The sequence below is a fragment of the Acipenser ruthenus genome, chromosome 4, assembly GCF_902713425.1.
Source record: "Acipenser ruthenus chromosome 4, fAciRut3.2 maternal haplotype, whole genome shotgun sequence".
NCBI classification, from domain to species: domain Eukaryota; kingdom Metazoa; phylum Chordata; class Actinopteri; order Acipenseriformes; family Acipenseridae; genus Acipenser; species Acipenser ruthenus.
Window position 1 is genome coordinate 34,923,466 of NC_081192.1, and position 23,336 is coordinate 34,946,801.

A 23,336-nucleotide genomic window follows, 5' to 3' on the forward strand; every position below is an offset into this window, starting at 1 on the left:
TTTCATAATTAATATCTGTTACATATTTTTTGCTTTGTTGTTTTTGCATAGAACTTTGTTGCTGGCATGTTGCAGTGTCAATGTAATGTTCTGTTACTGGTAACGGATTTTGAACTCTTTGGCAAGGTGTTTTATGGGAAAGAATGTATACAGTAATAAGGCACATTTTCAAATGTAGGAAGACAATAATGCGAGTAATAAACAAGCTGATTTAAAAACTCCAAACCCTCAGAAATAATATTACATCCTGCAATTTATTCAATTCCATATGACAAAAATAGTAACCTAGACTAAGACATCCATTTCAATCAGTAGATGTGTCAAGTCAACAAGGTTTACTAATAAAAAATATTGGATCTAGGTAACAACTCCCAGCTGGTTCGGGATGGCCGTCCAGCCCCACATGGTATCGCAGTATAAAAATAGTGTCTCTCTTCACCATGCAGAGAGGAACAGCCAGACCCCAAACACAAAATGGGTTCAGTCTTAACTGTACCTTTAGCAACCTTCCTATTTACAACACTTTACATCTCTTAAACCTGTACACTTCCTTAAAGAGAAGAGATAACACTACATGGTACCAAATACTAACAAAAACAAACAAAAAACACACAGAAAAAAATGACACGGATAAATAAAAACATTCAACTGCTGAAATGCAGCAACATTTTAGCCACCTTAAAAATTTTTTTCTTTCTTTAACTCGAAGCTTTAAAACTGTCCACAAAATTCCCCAACACTATGGGTGAAAAAAGATGAAAATATACAGTGATGACATGCTGATCATCACTGAAAATAGTCTTTTAAAGTTGGTCTTTTCCAGTAGAAATATACAGCTATCAAAGTCAATAGTTTGTTGTTGTTGTTTTATTCAAGTTTTTGTTACTGAATCACATGATGGCAGAATGAATTCATCCCCTTACAGTACAATGGTGGGATTTATGTTTTAGAACGGTTGTCCACGTTGTAAATTTTCAAATCCCAGACACAAAAAAAAATATCTTTCCTGTTTTTGTCATTCTGCAGGGGCACTCACAAAACTGCTTTTCAGTGTTGCACAATACCACTGTTCAGTTGCACATTTAGTAACGATGGAAGTTTCCATGACTGTCCAAGCCCACAATGCTTTAATGCAAAAAATGAGGTAGTACATAAAACATATACTGTTAGTTCAAGTTTTAAATAAGCCCCAGCCTCCACAACATCATAGCTCAGAGTGGAAACCATCCATTTTTATGTGAGTTTTGTTTAACACCATGATCGCATCAAACATATGGTTTTAATGATCAAAGTACATTGTGCTTTGCAATCAAAGAATAGCAAAACAGCAAGGAGGAAGGAAGTAAAACATGATTCTAAGAGCTGAACACTACAAATACATGTACAAATACATAATATTAGACAATATCCTTTTTTGTGTGTGTGGAAATAAGTTATGTACAGTAAAAACCAAACCTACCCAATACTCTCTCCAACGCTTCCTGAATCTGCAGAATAGCAGGAATAATTGTACTACAGACATCAGAAGTCAGTCTATTTTATTTCAGTTTGTTTTTTTTCACTCAGGACATAATGTTTATTTATTTAGATGAATGGAGCCACTGTGAGTGTGGCAGGCAGGTCTGTTTCTTGAAAACAGATTAAAAGTGATTCAAATAACACATAATAGCTTTGTTAAGGGTTAACACAAATCACAGACAAACCTTTAATTTAAAAAGTGCACAGGCATAAACGTAACAGTTCCCACCAAATTATACAAATTCAATTTAGTTTAGACGTATTAAATATTAAGTAAAAATATGCATATATTTACTTTTATTTATATTAGTAAGATGTGTCTGCATTTTTTAATTTTTTTGTTTTGTACAGTGTAACTCTTAAAAGGGTTTCCATGTAATAGCATATTTGTTCAAATAGCAGCTAAGGTAAATCATTACAAAAAAATAAAAAAATAAAATAAAAAAAAGGTTAGTACATGTACCATACTGGCAGAAAAAAGCAAAACATGCAAGACTTCCAAATACAACTTCACAACGGATTTCTTTTGCTTGTTTTTGTTGTTATTGTTGTTGTTGTTATTTTTCAATACAACTTTAGAGTGCTTGTCTTTATTAAAGAAAACATAAATTATGATTATTGTCTTCAGTTAGAAAAGGGATCAGTAAAGGTTGGGCTATTAAATGTTTTATTTTTTTGAATGTATTTTACCCGCATTTTCTCAATATTATAAATACTAAAGACATTGGACAATGAATTGTAATACAATATGGGGCACTAAAATGTTAAGATTAAAATGTTTATTATATAAAAAAGTTGTTCAAGTTTCTACTTCATGTGAAGAAAAAAATACCAGAACAAGCTCTAAAACAATGCATTTCAGTCTCATAAATTCAAGGCCCTTTTAATCTTCTGAAGTGTACCACAGTACCTGTGCATAGAAACTACACCATGGTAGCCTCTTTTTAAATATTGTTTTATATATTTTATGCCGATGTTTTTTTGTTTGTTTTTTGCTCTTGCTCTTCTTCATTGGGTAAAAATCTAAAATTTTGAACGTTTTCTTTTTTTCTCAAAAACAGTCAAATGTACTGGTAGAAACAAAAAAAGTACCATGCAAATCTTGCAAGACAATCGAATCTCAGACAAGAAATAATGCATTCTTGGCATGAGTAAAGTAGCAAGGAAATAAAAGCAAGGTAAGTAAGATAATTTTCTAACAAATACTGAATATTATAATTAACAAAACAAACCAAAAAAATGTACATAATATAGTACATGAATTTATAGTTAGAACTGATCTAACAGTTTCTTTGCTATTATGCCGTCTTTTAGTTAATACCAATCTCTTTATTATCTTCAATAAACCTAGAAAATGGACGATTTGCTCCTGTATCTACACTTGTCTTGTCAAAACCAGTCATAGGCGAACTGTTGCCAGTGCGTGCCCTGTCCATTCCGCTGGTGAAACTATTTAATGATGGAATTCCACCACCGCCCAGAATAATGGGGTGTTGGGGGATGCCTCCATTTTGTATAACAGATATTTCATTGTTCTTCATAGCCAGGCCGTTGGTGATAGCTGCTGCGTACTGGTTCCAGAAACTAGGGTCGACGTTCATGGCTCTTCCTGCCAGATCCTTCTGAAAAATCTCGGTGAACTTCATAGCATCACCTCCCAATAGAGCCATTGGGTTCTCCACTGACAGTCTGCGCCCTCGTCTAGCAGGAGCATTATTCCACATGTGGGTTCCCATGTGAACCTACATTAAAAAATACAAGAACAAAAGGGCTCATGAATTTCAAACCGTTAAGCTTCTTATTAAGGAAAACACACTGTTGAAAGCAGAAATGTACATCAGTCATATATTAAAATGGTAGGTAATCTGCAACAGTTAGAACTACTGTAATTCAGTTTTTATGGAACGAATACATTATTACTTTTGTATGATTATTATATGAAAATATATTTTTATCCTTGGTAATTCTGTCTGTTTTCAGTTTTTCTATCCACTTAATGAAATGTAATAATTAGGCGGGACGACAACAAAATTGTATAAACATTATTGTTTTTGAATTAACAAGAAAATAGCACTTCACATTTGTATTTAACCATGGTAAAGATTTTGGAAGTATTTAAGGTATGACAGTTTTGAAAGTTTTTAAAACATTACATTTAAGGTTGGAATACTGGATTTGTTTTTAAAATTGAGTATTTTCCTTTTTTTCTTTAAGGTGTCTCCCTATAACTACTAGTGGTGAAGTTTTATTTAGGAAGGCACAGCTATAGAATTAATCTTAGTCATTCCTTTCAGTGATACAGTAGTTTAAGTACTTCAATATTGTTAACATACGGCTGTAATATAAATCACTTGTGGTCAGGGCTTTAAGAGCATTAATACATTTTTTTTCTCCCCGTATTTTTTGAAGGGAGAAAATTGATTTAATATTTTCAATTATCAAACAAACTTAAAAAACACAATACAACATATTTAAGATTTGTGAAGGGGGCCTTGTGTCATGCAAGGTAATCAAGTTAACATTTCTTTAGTGTGTATGTGTGTATAAACAGTATATACACCAAAGAGAATTCCTTGTAGTTTTTAAAATTATGTTTATAGTGTCTGGTACGAAGAAATGCAGCTTGTATCACAGAATAAACATATAACCACCTGGAATGTTTAACAACATATTAAACAAACTAGATATCTTTATATAGGTGATAAATAATATGTACATTTTTAACTTATGTAACTTATTTTATCATGCAGGTCAGGTTAATAGATTAAATATTCTAAAATTATTATCTAGGGCAACTTACAATTGTTACAAGATATCACATTATATTTACATACAATTACCCATTTATACAGTTGGGTTTTTACTGGAGCAATCTAGGTAAAGTACCTTGCTCAAGGGTACAGCAGCAGTGCCCCCCACCTGGGATTGAACCCACGACCTTCCAGTCATGAGTCCAGAGCCCTAACCACTACTCCACACTGCAGCCCAAAATAAATGTAAGCATACTATCAGAATGACAGCCGGTGTCTATCTTAGACACCATGTTCCCTTAATACTTTCTTACTCTAGCATGCTCTAAATCCAATAACCTAACCTCAAAAACACAAAAGGGATATATTTTCCACTGTGGACAGATTGCCCTTCCCATGGTAAATGTAAGACATGGGTAATTTTCCCACATTAAAAAACAAGACCCAAAAGCTTTACAAATGATTATTAATTCTTAAATAACAGCTTCATACCTTAAGATTTCCTTTAGTGGTAAAAGCCCTACCACAGATTGTGCAACCAAAAGGTTTTTCACCAGTGTGAGTGCGTTCATGGATCTGCAGAGCACTTGCTGAGGAGAAGTTCTTCCCACAGGAATGACAGTTGTGCTGCTTGGGTGTCCGGCGGGGTAGTGGCGGAGCCAGCATAGGAGTGATACCTGGACTCATCGCTGTATGGGGTGCAGCTGGATCCTGGATACCAACTGGAAAGTGTGGGCCCTCACTTATGGAGATCGGCTTGCTGTGACCATTCACTTCAATTTTGATCATGCTGGGCGCTGCGCTGGTGATCAGGCCAGGAGTGCTTTGGCTTGGACCTAGAGTAAAGTTGGGTTCAAATATCTCAGAAGGTAGTTCTTTCAATGTGTGCGTCAGTAAGTGCTGTTTTAAATTACCCGTAGTGGAACACCCACGATTGCAGATTGTGCAAACAAATGGACGTTCTTTAGTATGGCTGCGGTAGTGAATTTCCAATGCACTCTTACAAGCAAAAGGTTTGCCACAGATATTACAAACAGTACTTTTAAACTTACCACGTTCTCTGCTCAGGAACAGCATGCTAAAAGGAACCTCCTCTTTGATGACAGGTCTGCTGGGTTGGGTGGCTGTCAGATCTAGTGCGCCTCCATTCTCGGGTGCAGGTGAGGGAGTTTCAGCTTTTTCTGACTTTACAATAGCATGCACCTCCTGTTGCTCTTCTTGGTTGTTGAATCCTACTGATTTGTACCTAGGACTCTCAGAGCTACTATGACGAGGGGATAAGGCCTGCATAGAGTTAGAGGACTCTGACATAGCAGGACTGTCTGCGCTCTGGCTTTCAAGGTCACCCACAACCGAGAAAGAGTCATTGGTCAAGTGATCACTCTCCATGAATCCATTTTCAGTTGATTTCAGTCCAAAATTATAGTTCATGCTCATAGTGGAATCAATCATTTTCATCTGATTCTCCAGTGCAGCAATGCTTGAAATAACAGAAGGGGGAGAGGTGGGTGATGAACCAGGGTAAGACTGCAAGGGCTTAAAAGAATCACTTTCTAGTTCCTTCAGATCCCCTTCTTCTTCCATGGAGTTCTCATCCACCATTTCATCATCGTAGTTGCTCATGGCATCAATGCTCTTCTCATCAAAGGAAAGATCTGTGTCCATGCTGTCCTGGAAACCCTCTGGTAAAGGGGTGTTAGGAATCTGCCCTCCCATATGCATACGAATGTGCTGCTGTAGGACAACAGCGTTGGTGAATTTCTTCTGACAGATGGGACAGGAATGTTGGACTCTTAGTGGTGGTTTTGCTCTATGAACTCCAAAGTGTGTTTTCAGGTTACCTTTGGTGGTGAAGGCACGGCCACAGACCTTGCATTTAAATGGCCTTTCTCCTGTGTGAATGCGATAGTGCATCTTCAGGGCACTCTGACAACTGAGTACACGGTGGCAAATGACACACTGGTTCGGATCTGTCATTTTTTTGTCAATGTTCTCCACTAGCTGCTGCAGCTTTGATGTCTCCGAAGTTTGCATAGAGTCTAGTAGACCACCGAATGGAAAATTTGCCTTGAACTGATCGGAAATCATTGGAAGTACAGAACTGAAGATGCTTGCTGGAGGTGTGCTGGGTTCTGTAACAATTGCTGTAGTAGTATCAACTGTAGTAACAGTAGTACTAGTAGTGATGGAAGCTGAAAAAACTGCTTGGCCAGTTGTGGTGGGGTTCTCCCCTGGCCTTGTTGTGCAGCTAGGTGGCAGGTGGATTCCCTCAGGTTTCAGAACCGGAGGAGCCACATTACCAAGAGTCTGTTGGGGGGATTCTGGAGCTGCTAAAACACTGGATTCAGTGTTAGTAAGATTTGGGGATAAAGAAGCACATTCACTTGAAGTGGGAGACGGCCTTTGTGGTGACCTGTTCAACGGAGTAATACTTGGAGAATCACTGTAGCTACCCATGCCTGGAAGAGTAGGAGGCAACTGCAGCCCAACCGAGTTCGGAACCGTTGATAACACAGGCTTGCTATCCAGCCACGTTGTCACTGGCTTTTCAGGTGGCAAAGTCATCCCATAGGGGATGCCAGAGCTAGTAGGTACGTTGTCGAGGTATTCTGGTACTGGGTAGGGATTCATCTGGATGTGAGGGTACTTCTCTTTATGCCTCTGAAAGTGAACCTTTAGGTTTCCCTTGGTGGAGAAACGGTTCCCGCAAATGTTACATTTGAAGGGCCTCTCTCCAGTATGAGAACGCAGATGAATCTGCAAAGCACTGTCACTCCCAAAGACCTTAGCGCAGAACCTACATTTATGTTTAAAAAATGGATCTTCTGAACTGGGTTTGGTGTCAAACACTGACACATTGGGTGGCTTTCCCTTGCGATGCTTCATGAGGGCAGAAAGAGGATCCAGGGCATTGGCAGTGGCTGCAATGCTAACTAAAGGGTTGGGGAAGATCACACTACTTGAGGAGCTCTGAGGTAGTAGTGCCAAGCTGGAAGATGGGCTGAGCAGGCTTCTGGTTCCAATTGAGGGAGGGGTTGAAGCATTTCTTGGTTGTGTGGAGCTGTTGCATGTATTTGTGATAGTGCACGGGGTAACTAGAGACGGAATCACATTACAGCTGGTTGTGGGCAGGCTTGGTTCAACTGAAACAGATACGTGGTTGGGCATGCCTTGGTTAGCTGAACATGAAACATGTTGCTGAGGCCCATCCAAGGTGGATGGGATAGGACCAGATGCCTGTCCAGTGACTGCAGACAGCACTGGAGCTGGCAACTGATGAAGAGGAGGGGCAATGAAGCCTGGGAGTTGACGTTGGTTGACAGTTGTCACTGAAGCCCCCTGGGAAGCTACAGCTGGGTTCAGGGACGGTTGCATCGGCTGTCGGTTCATCATTGCCACCTGACTGCGGATTTGTTCAATCAGCTGCAACTGGTGGATCTGCTGCTGCTGAAGGGCCATCAATTGGTCTAGTATCATAGGGATGGCAATGGTGGTCGCCCCGGCATTTGCACCAGTTCGAGAACTCTGTGAGAACTGTGCAACTGCTACTCTAGTGCTCTGTAAAGTCTCTAAAGTCACATTAGTGCTTGGCATGTTATAGTTTGTCATGGAAGATGGGCTGGGAAGCTGAGGTAGAGAAGCAGGGGTTTCTGAAGAGCCTGGATCCTTTTGCGCTTCTTTGTCAGGCGAGGGTTCCACCTCCATGGGCTCGTCTTCCTTTTCGGTGCTCTTTACTACCTTAGAGCATTCATTGCTCTCTGTTGGTGGACTACTCTCCTCGGCAGCCTCACTCTCCACTGGATCACTGGGGCAGCTGTGGACAGGGGAAGGCTCTGTTGGAAACTCTTCAGGGTCCGGAGCCACCTCGTCCTCATTCACGATAAGCACCAGAGGGTTCTTAGTGCAGTTCTTCTGGTGCTCCAAGAAGTCTGGCCACTTAAAAAATTCAGCGCAGCACTTATCACATATGTGTGTTTCTTCGCTGCCACTTCTACTCTCGTTCCCACTGTCTGCATCATCCACTCCTTCCTGTGGGACTGCTAGAAAAATCAAAAGAAACACATCAGACACCGAGTTACACACAACTCACGCTTTACACACAACTCACGCAAGTTTTAGGGTTTTTCTGCACATAACTTAAATCAATATTCTTTATTCTGTACAAATGACCCCACTTCAACACTTATCAGGGCTCTGTGTGTATTCTATCACTCTCTCTATCTGGATAATCATTTTCTTTGCACAATCCATCAAATTATGGGTCTATCAATTGTGGATACTGCTTCTTAATGAAATTCCATAGAAGCTATTGATTTCCAATATTTTCATATAATTCACAGCTGCCTTGTCTGTTGAGTACAAATCAAGCCTTTGATGGACTCATTAGGATTCCCCTTTACTATCAAGCTTCCTCATTTCCAACAGAATTAGAGATGCCTTTGCCAGTTCGCTCAACATTGCTAAACTAATCTGTAACCTTTTTGGTATTAACCTACTGCCTAAGGTGATAAACTAGCCCTTGGTACCTACTTATTAACCAGCTAGCGATATTATCTTATTTAAAGTGTCTTCACATGCTTAATATAATCTTATTAATATTGTTATACATACATAATGTCCTCCATATTAAAAAATCAAACATTTGGTATTATATTGTTTAGTCTGCAGCCTATTTACTTCAGGGATGCGTACCAGACCAGATGCCAGGAGTGGTCTGATCCAAGTCTATGGAAGTCCGGTACAGGTACGATATGCTTTAAGGAAGTCCAGTCCAAACAGTGAACCGGTATGTGGCTGCTCCACCTTATATATTTTATACAAACACTGCGGCCACTAGCTTTTTTCTCTCTGTGTTTTAAAATGGTTGAAACAAGGGCATTGTGTAAAACACTACATATTTCTAAGACCTTAAGCATTAACTTTTTTAAAAGCTCTACAATAAAATAAATACATAAAAAGTCACATCACGTAGAGACTTTAATGAGGTCAGCATATAAACGGAATTATACAACAGGAAATAAAATCAACATAATGCTTGCACACCAAAACCCCATAATGTGATTTTACTGCGGGCTCTCATTCCATTTCTTCGGAGAAGTATTTTTCAGTGACAACTACTACATGAACTCCACATGTACTGTGGAATGTGAACAGTAGGAGCAGTCGAGTTCTGGTAGCAGTGACAATGTCTCCAATGGTGATAAATAAGCTTTCTGGAGGGGTATTTGTTCTCACAACACACAAAACCTTCTTGGCAAGTTTGTGCCATGTACTTAAGTGAGCCACTGTGAACTTTCCACTATTCTAGTGGATTAATGGCCAGGGCCTATATTTATCATTTGTGCGCGAATAAATAACTTGATTTGTTTGTACGTAAAAAGTTTACAATTGTCGCACGCATAATGAAATCCTGATTTTTCAATCTTGCATAAGGCACTCGTACTAAGTAACTTACTTTTCTAAGCAATACGTATTAATAAATCAAAATGTCACTAAAGATGTTTGCATGTGGAAATTTGCCATATATGGTATACCGTATATAACTATGGTATCCCTGTGGGCGACCTTTACCATGCATTATTATACATCAGTGCTTAAAGATAAAGGACAGTGGACACATAACAGAATTCCATTTTTTTTTTTTAAATGGGCATGGATTTTTTTTTTTTTTACTCAACAGCTTGATTTTTTTTCTTCTCTCCCAACAATTTTCCTCAGATCTTTTTTTTTTTTTTTTTTTACCAGTAGCGTCTAAAGTCAGACTCATTTGGTACCTACTTTCTTCATGTTCTTTACAAAAAAAGGACTTGACAAATTACATGCTAGTGCCATAGCAGAAAACCCACTAATTGGTTACACATGTTTAATTACAGTTGTAGGCAGCCACTTCCTCTGACTAGTGTTACCATCATGTGCCAAATAACAAACATGTTTAATGAACAGAATTCTAATTCACACCTGATCAAATATGTAGCTGCACAGGAATGAGAAACCCAGCTACAGTAACGTTTACTTTTCATAAATTCTTATACATCTGTGGCAGAGTGGAATGTATGCTAATCCTTTTAATGCCAGTGTCTGCTATTTCCACCAACATCACTGCTTTATTTCAGTGGCTAGTTGACACCATAGCCGAATGACATCAGCAAATGTAAGCCAGAGCAAGAAAACCAGCTACTTTTATATGACTATTTTTAGTATTTTTAGTATGTAGTTTATTGTTTGCTAAAACACATTTGAAAAACCATATAAGAAGTCACAAACGTATGCAATATTGTCACCTGACAGACTTAAAAACATTGTTATTATACCTCGGTTCGTAATTATACTCCTTGCAAGTGCTTTACTTCCATCTGGGAAATGTGTGGCACATATCTGTGAAAAATCAGCAGCTTACAAGATAAACTCAGAAATGTTATATTAAAATCACAGGCTTCTTTTTGTGAATCATTACCATTGTCTACTGACAGGCCTAAAACAGGTTTTGTATTTGTCATCACTAATATCATTCTCCTTGATTTAAAACCTACCACACATGCTGTAAGGAAAACACTCCTGTATCCTCTTTCATAATGCTGACCGTGAACATACATTTCTTTGCATTCGCTGCAGCTTTGTGTCTGTAAATCATTCTTTACCGTGACCATTTATTATCTCTGTTCTAATTTCTTGCCAAAGGGTCGTAGTTGCAATCAGAATCCAGTTTCTTTAAGACAATTAATGATAAAGAGAAGGGTTTCAAGCTCAAATAGGATCAGTCTCCACTTTTATCGCCACAGATATCGAGCATTTTTTTCATTCTATCTACTGGGAGAAGGTATATGAGGGGAAACCCATTAAAACCCAAAGAAGCAAAATGATTTAAATAAGTTAAGTGAACATTTAAGTTATCAAGAAGCAAAGCCTGACCTGCACTGTATTAAGTATTTGCATCTTCCAGCTTAACTACATCCTTTTCATGCAATTACAGCGAAGCATTTACTTCTAATTTATATTTCTATGGCATGCACAGCAAACAAAGCAAAACAAGTATTGAAAATGGCAAAACACATCCATGTAAACACAAATCTCCTTAAATGATCAACTGACAAAATTGCAAATGTACATAATTAAAGGTTAAAAGGTCAGTAATAATGGTTAAGGGTGGATTTATTATTAACATGCACATTGCTTTTCTTGATTTTCTTTTTCTGTCAAAACAGTGGAAAGCATGCTGAGAAGCATACACTACCACTGTCATTACATTGCCATGTATAATAATACTCCTTGTAAATTATTTATTTCAGTCTATGAAAATGAGTAAACCCATACTTGCAAAAAAATGATTTACGTGTACAGCTTTTTTGCTAAATTCATCAAAGAATAAATAAAATATTTAAATCCTGAATGTATACTGTTTTTGTTTTAAGCACGTCAACAGTACTTTCCTATCCGATGTGTAAAGCATTAAAATAATGCTGATGAATACAGCAGTATAAAAACACACCATCATGTTATTTACAGTCTCCTAATTCTTTTGCATTCATTTAATAAATACTAAAAAATATAACAAATTTGTCTGCATTGCGTCTACTACCTGTTTCTTTAAATTGAAATTATATTGCGTAGTACAGTAAACGTTATTCGATTAAAAATATTATAACCAATAAAATGAGTGATTTACCGTAATAAAACAACAAAACAATAACACTGATGACTTACTCGATAGATATTGGAAAAAAAAATGGAACTATGTCTTATAGTGTTAAAAGTAAAACAGGGACTTTGAGGTGAATCTGTAACTATTATATTGTGTGAATAAACCACCATCAATTAAGGTCTTTAGAATGATAAACATGTCAGTAGTTTAACAAAATTATATATATATATATATATATATATATATATATATATATATATATATATATATATATATATATATATATAATTCTGTTTTGTGATGAAAGAAAATTGTATGTAAACAGCATTACACAACAGGAAATAAAATCAACATAATGCTTATACAACAAAACACCACTTATGTATTGGCATTGTAAGATTTAATTGCCAAAATCTGTTTCAGAAACATTTTCGAAAATAAGTCCTGTAACCACCTCGCTTTGTACAAAACGTATTCATTTTAGGGTGATGTTCTAATATGTAAAATGATATTGTGTGGAATGGCAAGATATTTTTGTATTGTTTACCTATCAGCTCAGCAGTTACAGTACCCGCTGTCTCTACAATGTACTGTACATTAAATTGCACTTACAATACTACCACTGTACACCTAATAATAATATGATACTCAAGTTGTAAAATTTCATGAAACAATTATAAATAATTATGTTAGTGATGAGCTTTCACCAATCAACCAACACAAATACATGTTTTTCACTCATTATTAGTTATCTGTTATAAGGCTAAATCTTGTATCATTCACAAGTAAACGTTAAAGCAAGAATATTAATATATTTTCCCCTGTCAATAAAATAGTGCTTGCATCACAATTAGTTGGTGAAATTATTCACTCAAATTTTTTACTCATTTGGTGAAGCAGAGCCACATACCAAAAGTTAAATTGTTAATTGTTGCTGGTATTCCGTTTGCATTTTTAGGCAAGCAAAAAATTATCTTATGATATTTACGGGGGAAAAAAAACATATAATGAAAATGGAAATACCAAAAATATACATTTTCCACTTAAAGCCACTCAAATTATCATGCAAAATGACTTAATACAAATATATATATATATTTGGGCAGCTGGCTCTTTGAGCTAATATATATATATATATATATATATATATATATATATATATATATATATATATATATATATATATAGATAGATAGATAGATAGATAGATAGATAGATAGATAGATAGATAGATAGATAGATAGATAGATAAAACATAATTTTACTTGTACATGCATACCAGAAGGTAAAATTACATACCTGACCTGCAAGATTATGATTTCTTTTTTAGTGATCCACACAACATAAAAATATTTTAAACAAATAAACCTTGGTTATTTTCTCTTTTGTTTTATGCAAACATTCAGCTACTTAATATCTTTAGTACTTATATGTACAGATATATGATTTATTACTTAAGCTTGTGAAAATGCATTTGCTTTGTAAGAAATAAAAATAAAAACTTTAAATGATATAAATTACCTAGTGCTGTACGGTTTTAAAAAGCATTTAACATAAATCAGGCACATTTAAACAATACTGTTTTTGTCCTATAAAAGGCTGCCTCCCAAGAGATTATGTGTGTTTGCCAGGTTACATGCCACAAGATAACAACACCGCTGCATTTCAGTACTACTAGAAATTATTAGAAATGATTGGTGCCAGTAAATTCCTTCTAACTATTTAAGATGAACCCTATAAAAAAGATGAATCATCACTGACCAAGTCCAGGCTGTGAGACAGAAGGAGATGAATAGGGACGCCTGCTGAGTTTAACAATGTAGAAGAAATTCCTGAATGAATGACAGTTTATCCATCACTTTTCAGTTTGTTAAGGGTGCCACTAAGATGACGAACAGTGGAGGGCACTCTTGGTTTACTGACTATATCACTAACCCAGCACACATATTTTGATGGGCCAAATCTCAGCATTTGTATTGCAACTAACACCTGTGGTTTAGTCATCAATAATTCTCTATTTCATGGACATGCACTTTTAATGAGTACAGTACAGTTCTATTTCGGCACCAACAGTGGTGGCTTTGTGTGCATATGCAGATGCAGAACAGCTAAAACACGCATGATTTGTTTGTACTCTCAGCGTATGATACTATATTAAATAATGAAGCTTTTGTAGTGCATTCAGGGTGACATCATGCTGATTAGTAGTTTTAATTGGGTGTCATATTTATGCATGCTTTCAGCACAGCAACTATAATTAAAAGAGCCATCGTATTGTTCTTTGAGCCAACTTCTTGCAAGCATCTCTGGCACATCAAAGTGGGTGGTCCTAAGGTCTCTACCAAATGGTGAAGCATGAAGAAAATAACCAAGCAGAGCTACACAAAGGAAGCAATGAGCAGCCATGTTATTATTACATTTTTATGAGTCTCAAAGTTTTCCATTGCTAAATAAACAATAGAGGATCTACTGGAAGTACTTTACACACGAAATCTGGCTTGACTACATTTTCAAATGACAGCTCAAGTTTTCTAAAAGTCATTAAAAAAAAGATGTTTTGATGTAGGCCTACCTCAGTGCTTAAAATAAATCAAACTACAGTGACAAATGAATACCATTTCAAATAAATAAATAACAACAATTACATTCTGTAACTTTTAAATAGATTTTATTGCACAGGCCACTTTTCTATGATCCGAGGCATATGTACCATAGGCATTCTAATAACTTATATATTACACTGAAAAGTGATAAATGCCCTACTTTCTATAAAAAAAACCCAGATATCCTAATGTTTCTTTTTTTCTTTTCTTAATTAACCTAATATTACATGCCATGTATATTAATGATTGTTAGAAACAAATTATTTGGGGAAATTACAAATTCCTGTCAGGTACCTTGTACTAAAAAAAGAAAAAATATATAAATGAAAACAACAAAAAAAGCCTTTTTAATAATAATGTGTCCAGCATTTAAATGAGAATAGTTTGAAATTGCAGGGCTCCATAATATCTTTCTAAGGATTGTAAATACTTGTTGATGCAGGTGGGCATTTGATAGGTTGCATAGAATGTAGCAAACTCACTGGTATCTCCAGTTAACACTCAAAATCAATGTTAACACTTAACAGAACAGTGGTAAGCTGTGCTGCCAAGGTCAACCACACAGATGTACTAATTGTATTATGAGCTTGACATCTAGTGGCCACCCCTGGCAGGGCATAGCGGGCAAAGGTTAAGTCAGAAACCTCTGAGAAAGCACTTCTGACTGCCCACCCTGAGGGATAGACCATCGGAAGCTTGTTGGCACTCCACGCAATCCCACCTTTTCAGGGACACCAAACAAAAGGACCCTAATGTGCTACATTTGACAACAATGCAGACCTAATACAAAAGAGACATACAAAAGGTCAAATCAATGCCAGTTTAAATAATGAAAAATCCAAATTGAATGTTAGTTCTAAAGTAAAATGTTTTTTTGTTTTTGTTTTTGTTTTTTTAAATTCTTCTCACAAATGCTGTGTTAACACATTTAACACAGTTTCATCTTTCACTCTGCATGGACGAGTATAAATGTGTTTTTACTTTTTTTCTAGACATTAACAAATGTCATCAACATAAAATTAAAGCAAGAGAATATCAGATAATTGTGTTTTGCAGAGAATTGCATAATGTAGGAGAAAATACAGTAATTGCATTTTGTCTAAACGTATGGGGTATTTCTTTAGTACAGGCCCATTTTTTTATTTAGATTAATTGAAAGTGGTTTTTTTTATCAATATAATGTTAACACGGTATCAACAATACATTATACAGTTTGATTCACTCTAAAAGGAAAATACAAACATTTGATAAGCCAGAAAACTTGTTAAATACGCAAAAGCAAAATGTATTACAATAATCTTACTGCTATATATATATGCATATATTCCATATCCCTAAATCTGTTGTCAATAAGCTCTGGAAAAAGGTTAAAAAATGACCTTCTTGTTAGATTTATAAAGGTAATGTTACACTTAATGGCCTCCCGTAACAAAGCTTAAATGTACATCCGACTTCCCATATCAAAAGGTGTGACTGGCTCCAGCCCTGACTTACCCGTAATCTAATGCCAGTCTTTCAAATATTAAAAACATAACACACAAACCAAATGTATCCATTAATTTGTGTATGTAAAATTCAGAATACATAAAAAAAAAAGTTTAAAGAAAACCCCAGCAATTTATGAATTCTGGCAAAAAAGCTGCAATTAAGGAATATATGTATATAATTCTTAATTCAGTGCATCAATAAAATAAAGACTTAATCAAAGAGAAACCATCTCAATGGCAACACTTGTGATCGACTGCAAGACTACTAAGGCATTAGAAATGCAGAATGAAACCTGACCCACTTGTGCCAGCTTTCTCCATCTACTGACAGACAACATATAGTCAACCTATCAAACTACTTAGGCAATTTACAATGTAAATCCATACCTGTTGTCTCTATAGAAAATTGAAGAGATTCAAAAATATTTAATATGCTTTTCATATAACTAACAGACATCTGGTACAAATAGCCATTCTGTTTGTAATTTTGACATCAAATGATACATCTAAAAGGTGATGATTTCAAAGAAGGTTTCTTCCCTAAACCATTTGGCCACTGTTGTTTGATGAACACTTAGAGACATTCCTTCTAAGACAGAAAACAATTCTTGCTATTTTTGCAGAGTCAGTATGTGCTATTGTTTCTCAAGCACAAGGGGCCTCTTATGCTAATATATATATATATATATATATATATATATATATATATATATATATATATATATATATATATATATATATATATATATTTGTTTTAACTTGACAATAGCTGTTTTGGTTTTTATAAAACATGAAAAGTTTTCATGAAAATGTTATCCTGTGCATATATTAAGTCTCAACTACCCCTTCAATAATAATAATAATAATAATATATTCATTAAATAAAATAATATAGAAGTGTATCTGGGTTAGACTTCTATACTATTTTACTTAACACTATTCAAAACTTGATTAATTAAACCAGGAGTGCAATGTACATTTGATATGTTTCTGAACTGAGGAATTCACAAAGCAGCAGCATTTTCATTAAGCTTTTTAAACACTTTACAATACTTACTGCAAATTGTCACATTTTACAGTAATTATCTCTAACGATACATATGATAAAAGATACAAAACAAAATAGTGTAACCATAATTCAATAACTGCAGCCAAATCTTTTGCCCTTGGGAAACAATTATTGTGTTAGCCGTATTGGTCCAAAGATGAAAAAGAAGAAACAGTGCTGATGTAATTGGACCAACAAGTTCAAAACACGCTTTTCCACTAAATAAGCGATTCCTGAATTCACTTTACATTCAACTATGTATGCTTTTTATAAATACTGTTGATAAGTAAATGACAGAGTGCTTGTAAAACAACACAAGGCATATATTAAACTGATATGAAAGGTTATTGTTTGGGGGGGGGGGGGGGGGTGCTTTTGTTTTCACAATATTAGAAGCCCCAGGCATCCAAATCATTGTGAGATATGTTCTAAACACGTCTCTCTCCCTCTCTCTCTCTCTCTTTCTCTCTCTCTCTCTCTCTGTGTGTGTGTGTGTGTGTGTGTGTGTGTGTGTGTGTGTGTGTGTGTGTGTGTGTGTGTGTGTGTGTGTGTGTGTGTGTTGGCGATGCAAGTCTTCTTTTTCTAAGATAAGCAAGACATAATGAAACTTTAAGTTTTGTTTCCTATAAGTTTAAAATAACGCAGAAAGGAAAAAAATAAAACTCCAGTGATGTATTATGTGTCAGAACCCTTCATGCTGTCAATAAGAAATACTGACTCCAATCAGTTTCTCTGTAGCCTTCCAAATTAAAGATGTCAGGGTTTAATCAAACCACTGTTGTATACTACAATTCCAACTGCAAGAAACCAAAAGAATTTCAAATTTCAACTTCACTTTTTTAAAACACTTACACATTACAATATTATACAGTTTGCACTCCCTATGTGAGATTATACATGTTACATTTTTGTTAAAAAAAAAAACATTTACAGGCCCATTGCCATTTTATCTACTTAAATATTCTTAAAGCAGACAAACGTGTTTTTGTAACGCTCTAATCTTAACCATAAATAGGTCTGCTGTTCATAAACATAAATGAGTTTCTGTAATCTTACAAATATTAACATTGAGTTATATGAAATCAAGAATAAGGTAACAGTTTTGTAAATCCCTAACCACGTGGTGCGGATACTTAAATAAACTGCCACCAAACTACAGAAAATCTGAAAAGCAATAATAACACCAAGTCAATTTAACCATTTTAAGAATCTATAGTTACTTTTTTTTGTTACACATTTTTGCACAAAAATCCAAACTTCTGTCGTAAATATTAAACTGTCACTGTGGCACATTTTGCCTGTTTTTAAACAAGGGTGGCAGTCATTTCACAGAAGTACATTTAAAATATATACTGCCACGAAAACGTGCAGTTGCACTTATATGAGTGTACTAAATACAAAACAATATAACAGTTGTTTAGTAGCAAAATAGTTCAAAGATAATTATTTGTAGCATTGCTTGTGTTGTTTACATGGTTTGATTCCCCGTGTTCAGAAGTCTGCTTTGGAAGTAAGTATAAATAAAATTGAGGTAATGTCTGAAGGTTATTTATTAAATAAAAGTATATTCTTTTAACACACACAAAAACGATTCATTGAAATAGATTGTGCCATTGATATGAATGCTCCGAAGCTCAAATTGTTACATTGTTGCATATTTTGGTGGGGAGGGGGGGCGGGGGGGACTGCTGTGAGCGCAGACTTTAAGCTATTCACGAGCCTCAATAATAACGTTTAAAAATTCCTCACTGGGAAGCAGTGTACTCATTTAATGGAAAAACTGTCTCATTCTGCAAAAATAAATCCATTCATCTGATCATGTAGTCATTGAGGCCAATACAAAACAAACCAAGTGTGAGAAATTCTACGTGATGAAGTAAAACAAAAAGCATTTCCATAACAAAAAGATACTTTGCACTTAATCTAGCCCACCATATGCAAGCGTTTCTTTATAAGCGCTGCTCCAGTTAAAATCTTGTGTGACAAAGATGCAAAAGATAAGAAAGATAGGCTCAAAACAAGTTTCCCATTGTTTCACCTTCCCTTTCCTTTCCTTTCTAGTAATTTGTAAGTTCACGTGAAGTTTTAAAATGTGGAAACTGCATCCTGTCTTTAAAACCAATTTTTACTGAAGATATGCCAATTTTACCAAATCATATGAATTATTAGGAAATCATGTACTTTTTAAATTATTTTTATAAGCATAATTCTGCATATGAATATACCAATACATGCAACGATTTAAATAATGTGAAAACAGCAACGCCATTAGTACGGTTTATGATTTCTGTTATTTATTTTATTAAATATATATTTAAGAAAAAATTGTTCCCTTTCAATAGTAAATCAAAACATTTGTTTAATTACTTTTCATTATCATGTAAGGTTACACAAGTGCATTTCTAACCTGCTCAAATGACAGTTGAGTTGCATGCAGTACATTTTCACACTTTTTGGAAGACACCAGAAAAACTTCTTGTTCTATGAAAATATAACCAATAAACAATAAACTATTTTATGTTATATGTACTTTATCAGAAACTCAAAAATCGACCACACACATACATACAAACTCGTTTTACACATACTAGTAGATGCTCCCTATACGGTTAATAATATGCACATACATAGTTTGTAATTTAATTCAAAAGTATAACAGTTCTGTTTAATGCCATGACCTATTTATAAAAACGTAGCCTATGTGATTTCTATTTTGAGCTGTCTGTTTAAACTACGCTTCTTTTCTTTTGGTTGTTACATTGGTAATTGCGGTGTTATCTGATAAAACACGTAAATATAGTTCCTAGCCGACAAATAAAGACCATATTTAAAACAAGTTAATACATAATTTAAAAATACAATTACAAGTCAAATACGGCTTAAGTATTTCTCTTTCCCTGTGACTAACTCCGACAGCAAGCAGATTGGATCCGCTACTGACTGCAGTACAAACCCATGTTGGCAGCAACTGAACTTTCTTACACTACTGTTTTAACATCTCACATCTTTATCATATAATCATAAAATGCTGATATCTGACAATTTTGCTCTCGTGGCTTTGCATGCGAAAACACACACACACACACACACACACACACACACACACACACACACACACACACACACACACAAACACAAACATTTGACTGGTCATTATATCACAATAAAGGTTAGAATATGCTATAGTGTTGGATAAACGTATCCAGTGTTTGGGTTTTAAAAAAAAAAAGTGTTGGCATGTACTGGTTCTGTAGAATCGAAAACACTGAGTCAGTGATCTCTCCATCCAGGGCTGAACCCATGGACAAACATAAAGGGTGATAGGAAAATAACATAATGAACACCAACTTAATTGTTACAAAAACTTTAAAAAGCTTAACAAATACATTTCAAACCCTACCTTATCTTTCCAACAAATGTATTTGTCTATCCAAAATGATATCTCTACTACTCTTCTTTTTGTCCGAAGTCCACATCTAATCGGTAAAATTAGAACGGATGTCAGAGGCTAAGTTTGTATAGAGAGATCTTGATCTGGAAAGTCATTGTACGTTTTGAGAAATTGTGCAACTTCTGCTGACCTGTTTATTCGTTTAAAAAAAGCTCCCACCCCCTCTTTTCCGCCCCAACACAACACCTAAAGAGACTTACCATCTTCACAAACTACCTCAGTAGCTAATGCTGGCTCTTCTTCCGACTTGAGATGCTGGGGCTTAGCTTGCTTGCGGCGCGACATGCTGCTGATAAGCTGCGAATTGTTTCTGTTTTTTGCAGATACATCAGCAGCGAGCAAATAAAAAAATGTTCACAAATAGTCGAGTTGCAAAATTACGGAAATTAGCTGGTGTTGCTGTTGTGTGGATTGCGCATGTCGGTATATAATTATGATAGTGAATAATGCATTGCGATTAATGGTGGTGTGAGAGGGGATTGGCTGAGGTCCAGCGGACACACACTGGATATGGAAATGAGGGATGGACTCAGCAATTAGCTGTCTCACTCTCAATCTATCTGTCTCTGCTCGATTTCCACCTCCTCCAACACCACTGCAAATACTGCTTATACACTCTGCACATAAGGTTCTTCACTTTTTGGAAGGTCAGGTTCTTTTCTTTTTCTGTCGCGTTCTTCTTGTTAATTCTAACAATTCTTTCCTCACTTGTTTTGTTTGATCATACCCCATATTTCATTGTACTTGTATTGATTATATTTTTCCACGGTCTTTTTAATATTTTAAATGTGAACGTTTTCGCTCATCTTGTTTTTCATTATTTTTCAGGTATATTTTTCTTTTCCCATTAAATGCTACTTTTTTTCTCCACGTGTTTTTTTTTTGTTTGTTTTTTTTTTTACTCGTCTTCAAAACTGCCTCTGTGTCTCTTGTGTGTACTGTGTTCTTTTTACAGCTTTTCTTTCTATGCAGAAATTGCTGGCCGGTGGTGGTTACTTCCTCTCGACCACTGGTTGGAAGAAAAAAAAAAGTTTTGAAGCTTGTAAATACTTTTCTTTCTTTTTGGAGTCGAGACAGCTGCAGTGAGCTCTTGTTTACTGCCAGTTGTGCATGAGATGGTTGATTTCCTCAAAGTCCTTCGGTAGAACAAGTCCTTGGGTTGCAAATGTTGTTTTTTGTATTACTTTTCAATTCTTTTAAATTCAATACAATGTTATATGTATCTTACTTCTCACTCTGTATATGTTTTATTGAGAACAACTCATCGCCACAGTCCTTATGTTCTTCAATATCTCCTTTTTTATTTAAAAAACAAAAGCAGTCTACACCTAAAGGTGCGAGCGGAGCGGTTCAGGTCTTCTCCCCTTCCTTGCACTGCTACAGCCGGCTGCGCTGTGTAACCTCGCGTCGCTGTCCAAATTCTCTTGTCCTTTTGTTCAAGATTATATATATATATATATTTATTTATTTGAAATCAAATCCCACATACAGACGAGACGGACATAAAAGTGTCATGAATGTGTGTGATGAATCTTTGCGAGATAGCACAATTAATATGAGGGTTGATGTTGCTGTAGTTCCTTGTCTTTTGCTCCCTGTTCAAGACAGAGCAGTGTGTTGCGTGTTCGAGTGATCTCAGCTCTAGATAAGTTTCAGTTCAGCCTACAACAGGACAGCCAGCATTGCATTGAGCGACCGCTAGGATGTACCACACAGTTTCTGTTTAAACAATTCCACATCTACACCGTGCGCCATCATACCACAGAAACATCTTCACCTTTTCAAACAGATTTTATATCATGCCACACCAGTATTTTCTTTTTCAAATAGTATTTTGTTTATTTCTCATACAAGAAGTGTAAGGACGTAGTGTCAATGACAGAATATTTATGAGGCCCAGATAAGTAATCTACATGACAAATCCCGTTATATACAATTATGCTTTTGCATAGCTGCATTTACACCATACACTGTATTTTTATATTATTTTTAATTATCAATAATTGTAATTGTTAGATTTCCCCTTATATTAATGTAATTTGCTGTGTCGTTCTCTGCAAAAGTATGTGCAAACGCTAAACACATCTTTCATTTGACATTGTAATTGTTTTAATACTTTCGGTACCCCCCCCCCCCCCCCCCCCCAAAAAAAAAAAATGTCAGAATTATAAGAGTACGGTTATCCTGTCTTTAAACACTGATGTGGGTAAAGATGTGACCCAATTCGTTCTAAAATTAAAACCAACATAGACAAGAAATCCATAGCATCTTCTTTCTATGCTTAAAATATAAAATGTTTTTTTTTAACAAATACATGTTCCGAATTAAAAGCAAATTCAATTCTTGCGTGTTATTTTTTTCTTAAAGATTATTTAGCCTTTAGTTTCTATGTTCGAGAACGTAGTTGTTGATCTTTATTAACCATGGTTTTAAAACCACATTTTCCTTCAAGTGGGCTAATCACATGCAAATGCTTAATTCCGTTCGTGAAAATAATTATAGAAGGGTGTATAGTCGTTTTACAGAGAACCATGACTAAACAGCATAATGATGCAAAGCTTGTTCGTTTAAAATACAGTATTAATGAAAACAGAAATGAAAAATTAACAAATTGTAATGACATTTAATCTGAAACGCACACATTAATTCCTTCGGTTCTTTCCATTAGATAATCCGATTTAAAGGTGACAGCCCGTACAAATAATTGTTTTTGAACGTCTTGTCTGTGCCCTTTTTAAAGTGAATATATATATATATATATATATATATATATATATATTATATATATATATATATATATATATATATATTACAAATTTCACTGTTAAGTGTATTTTTTA

At 35.4% G+C, this 23,336-nt stretch overlaps 1 protein-coding gene across 1 annotated transcript; it reads right to left on the reverse strand.

The window, feature by feature from the left end:
• Positions 1-235: 235 nt before the first annotated feature.
• Positions 236-22,165, reverse strand: LOC117400313 (sal-like protein 3). The gene is made up of 4 exons (XM_034000076.3): positions 20,697-22,165; positions 5,321-8,308; positions 4,761-5,104; positions 236-3,260 (listed from the first exon to the last, which is right to left on the reverse strand). Exons 1-4 carry the CDS (start codon positions 20,779-20,781, stop codon positions 2,829-2,831), a joined length of 3,849 nt encoding a protein of 1,282 aa, XP_033855967.3. The 5' UTR covers positions 20,782-22,165; the 3' UTR covers positions 236-2,828.
• Positions 22,166-23,336: the final 1,171 nt, after the last annotated feature.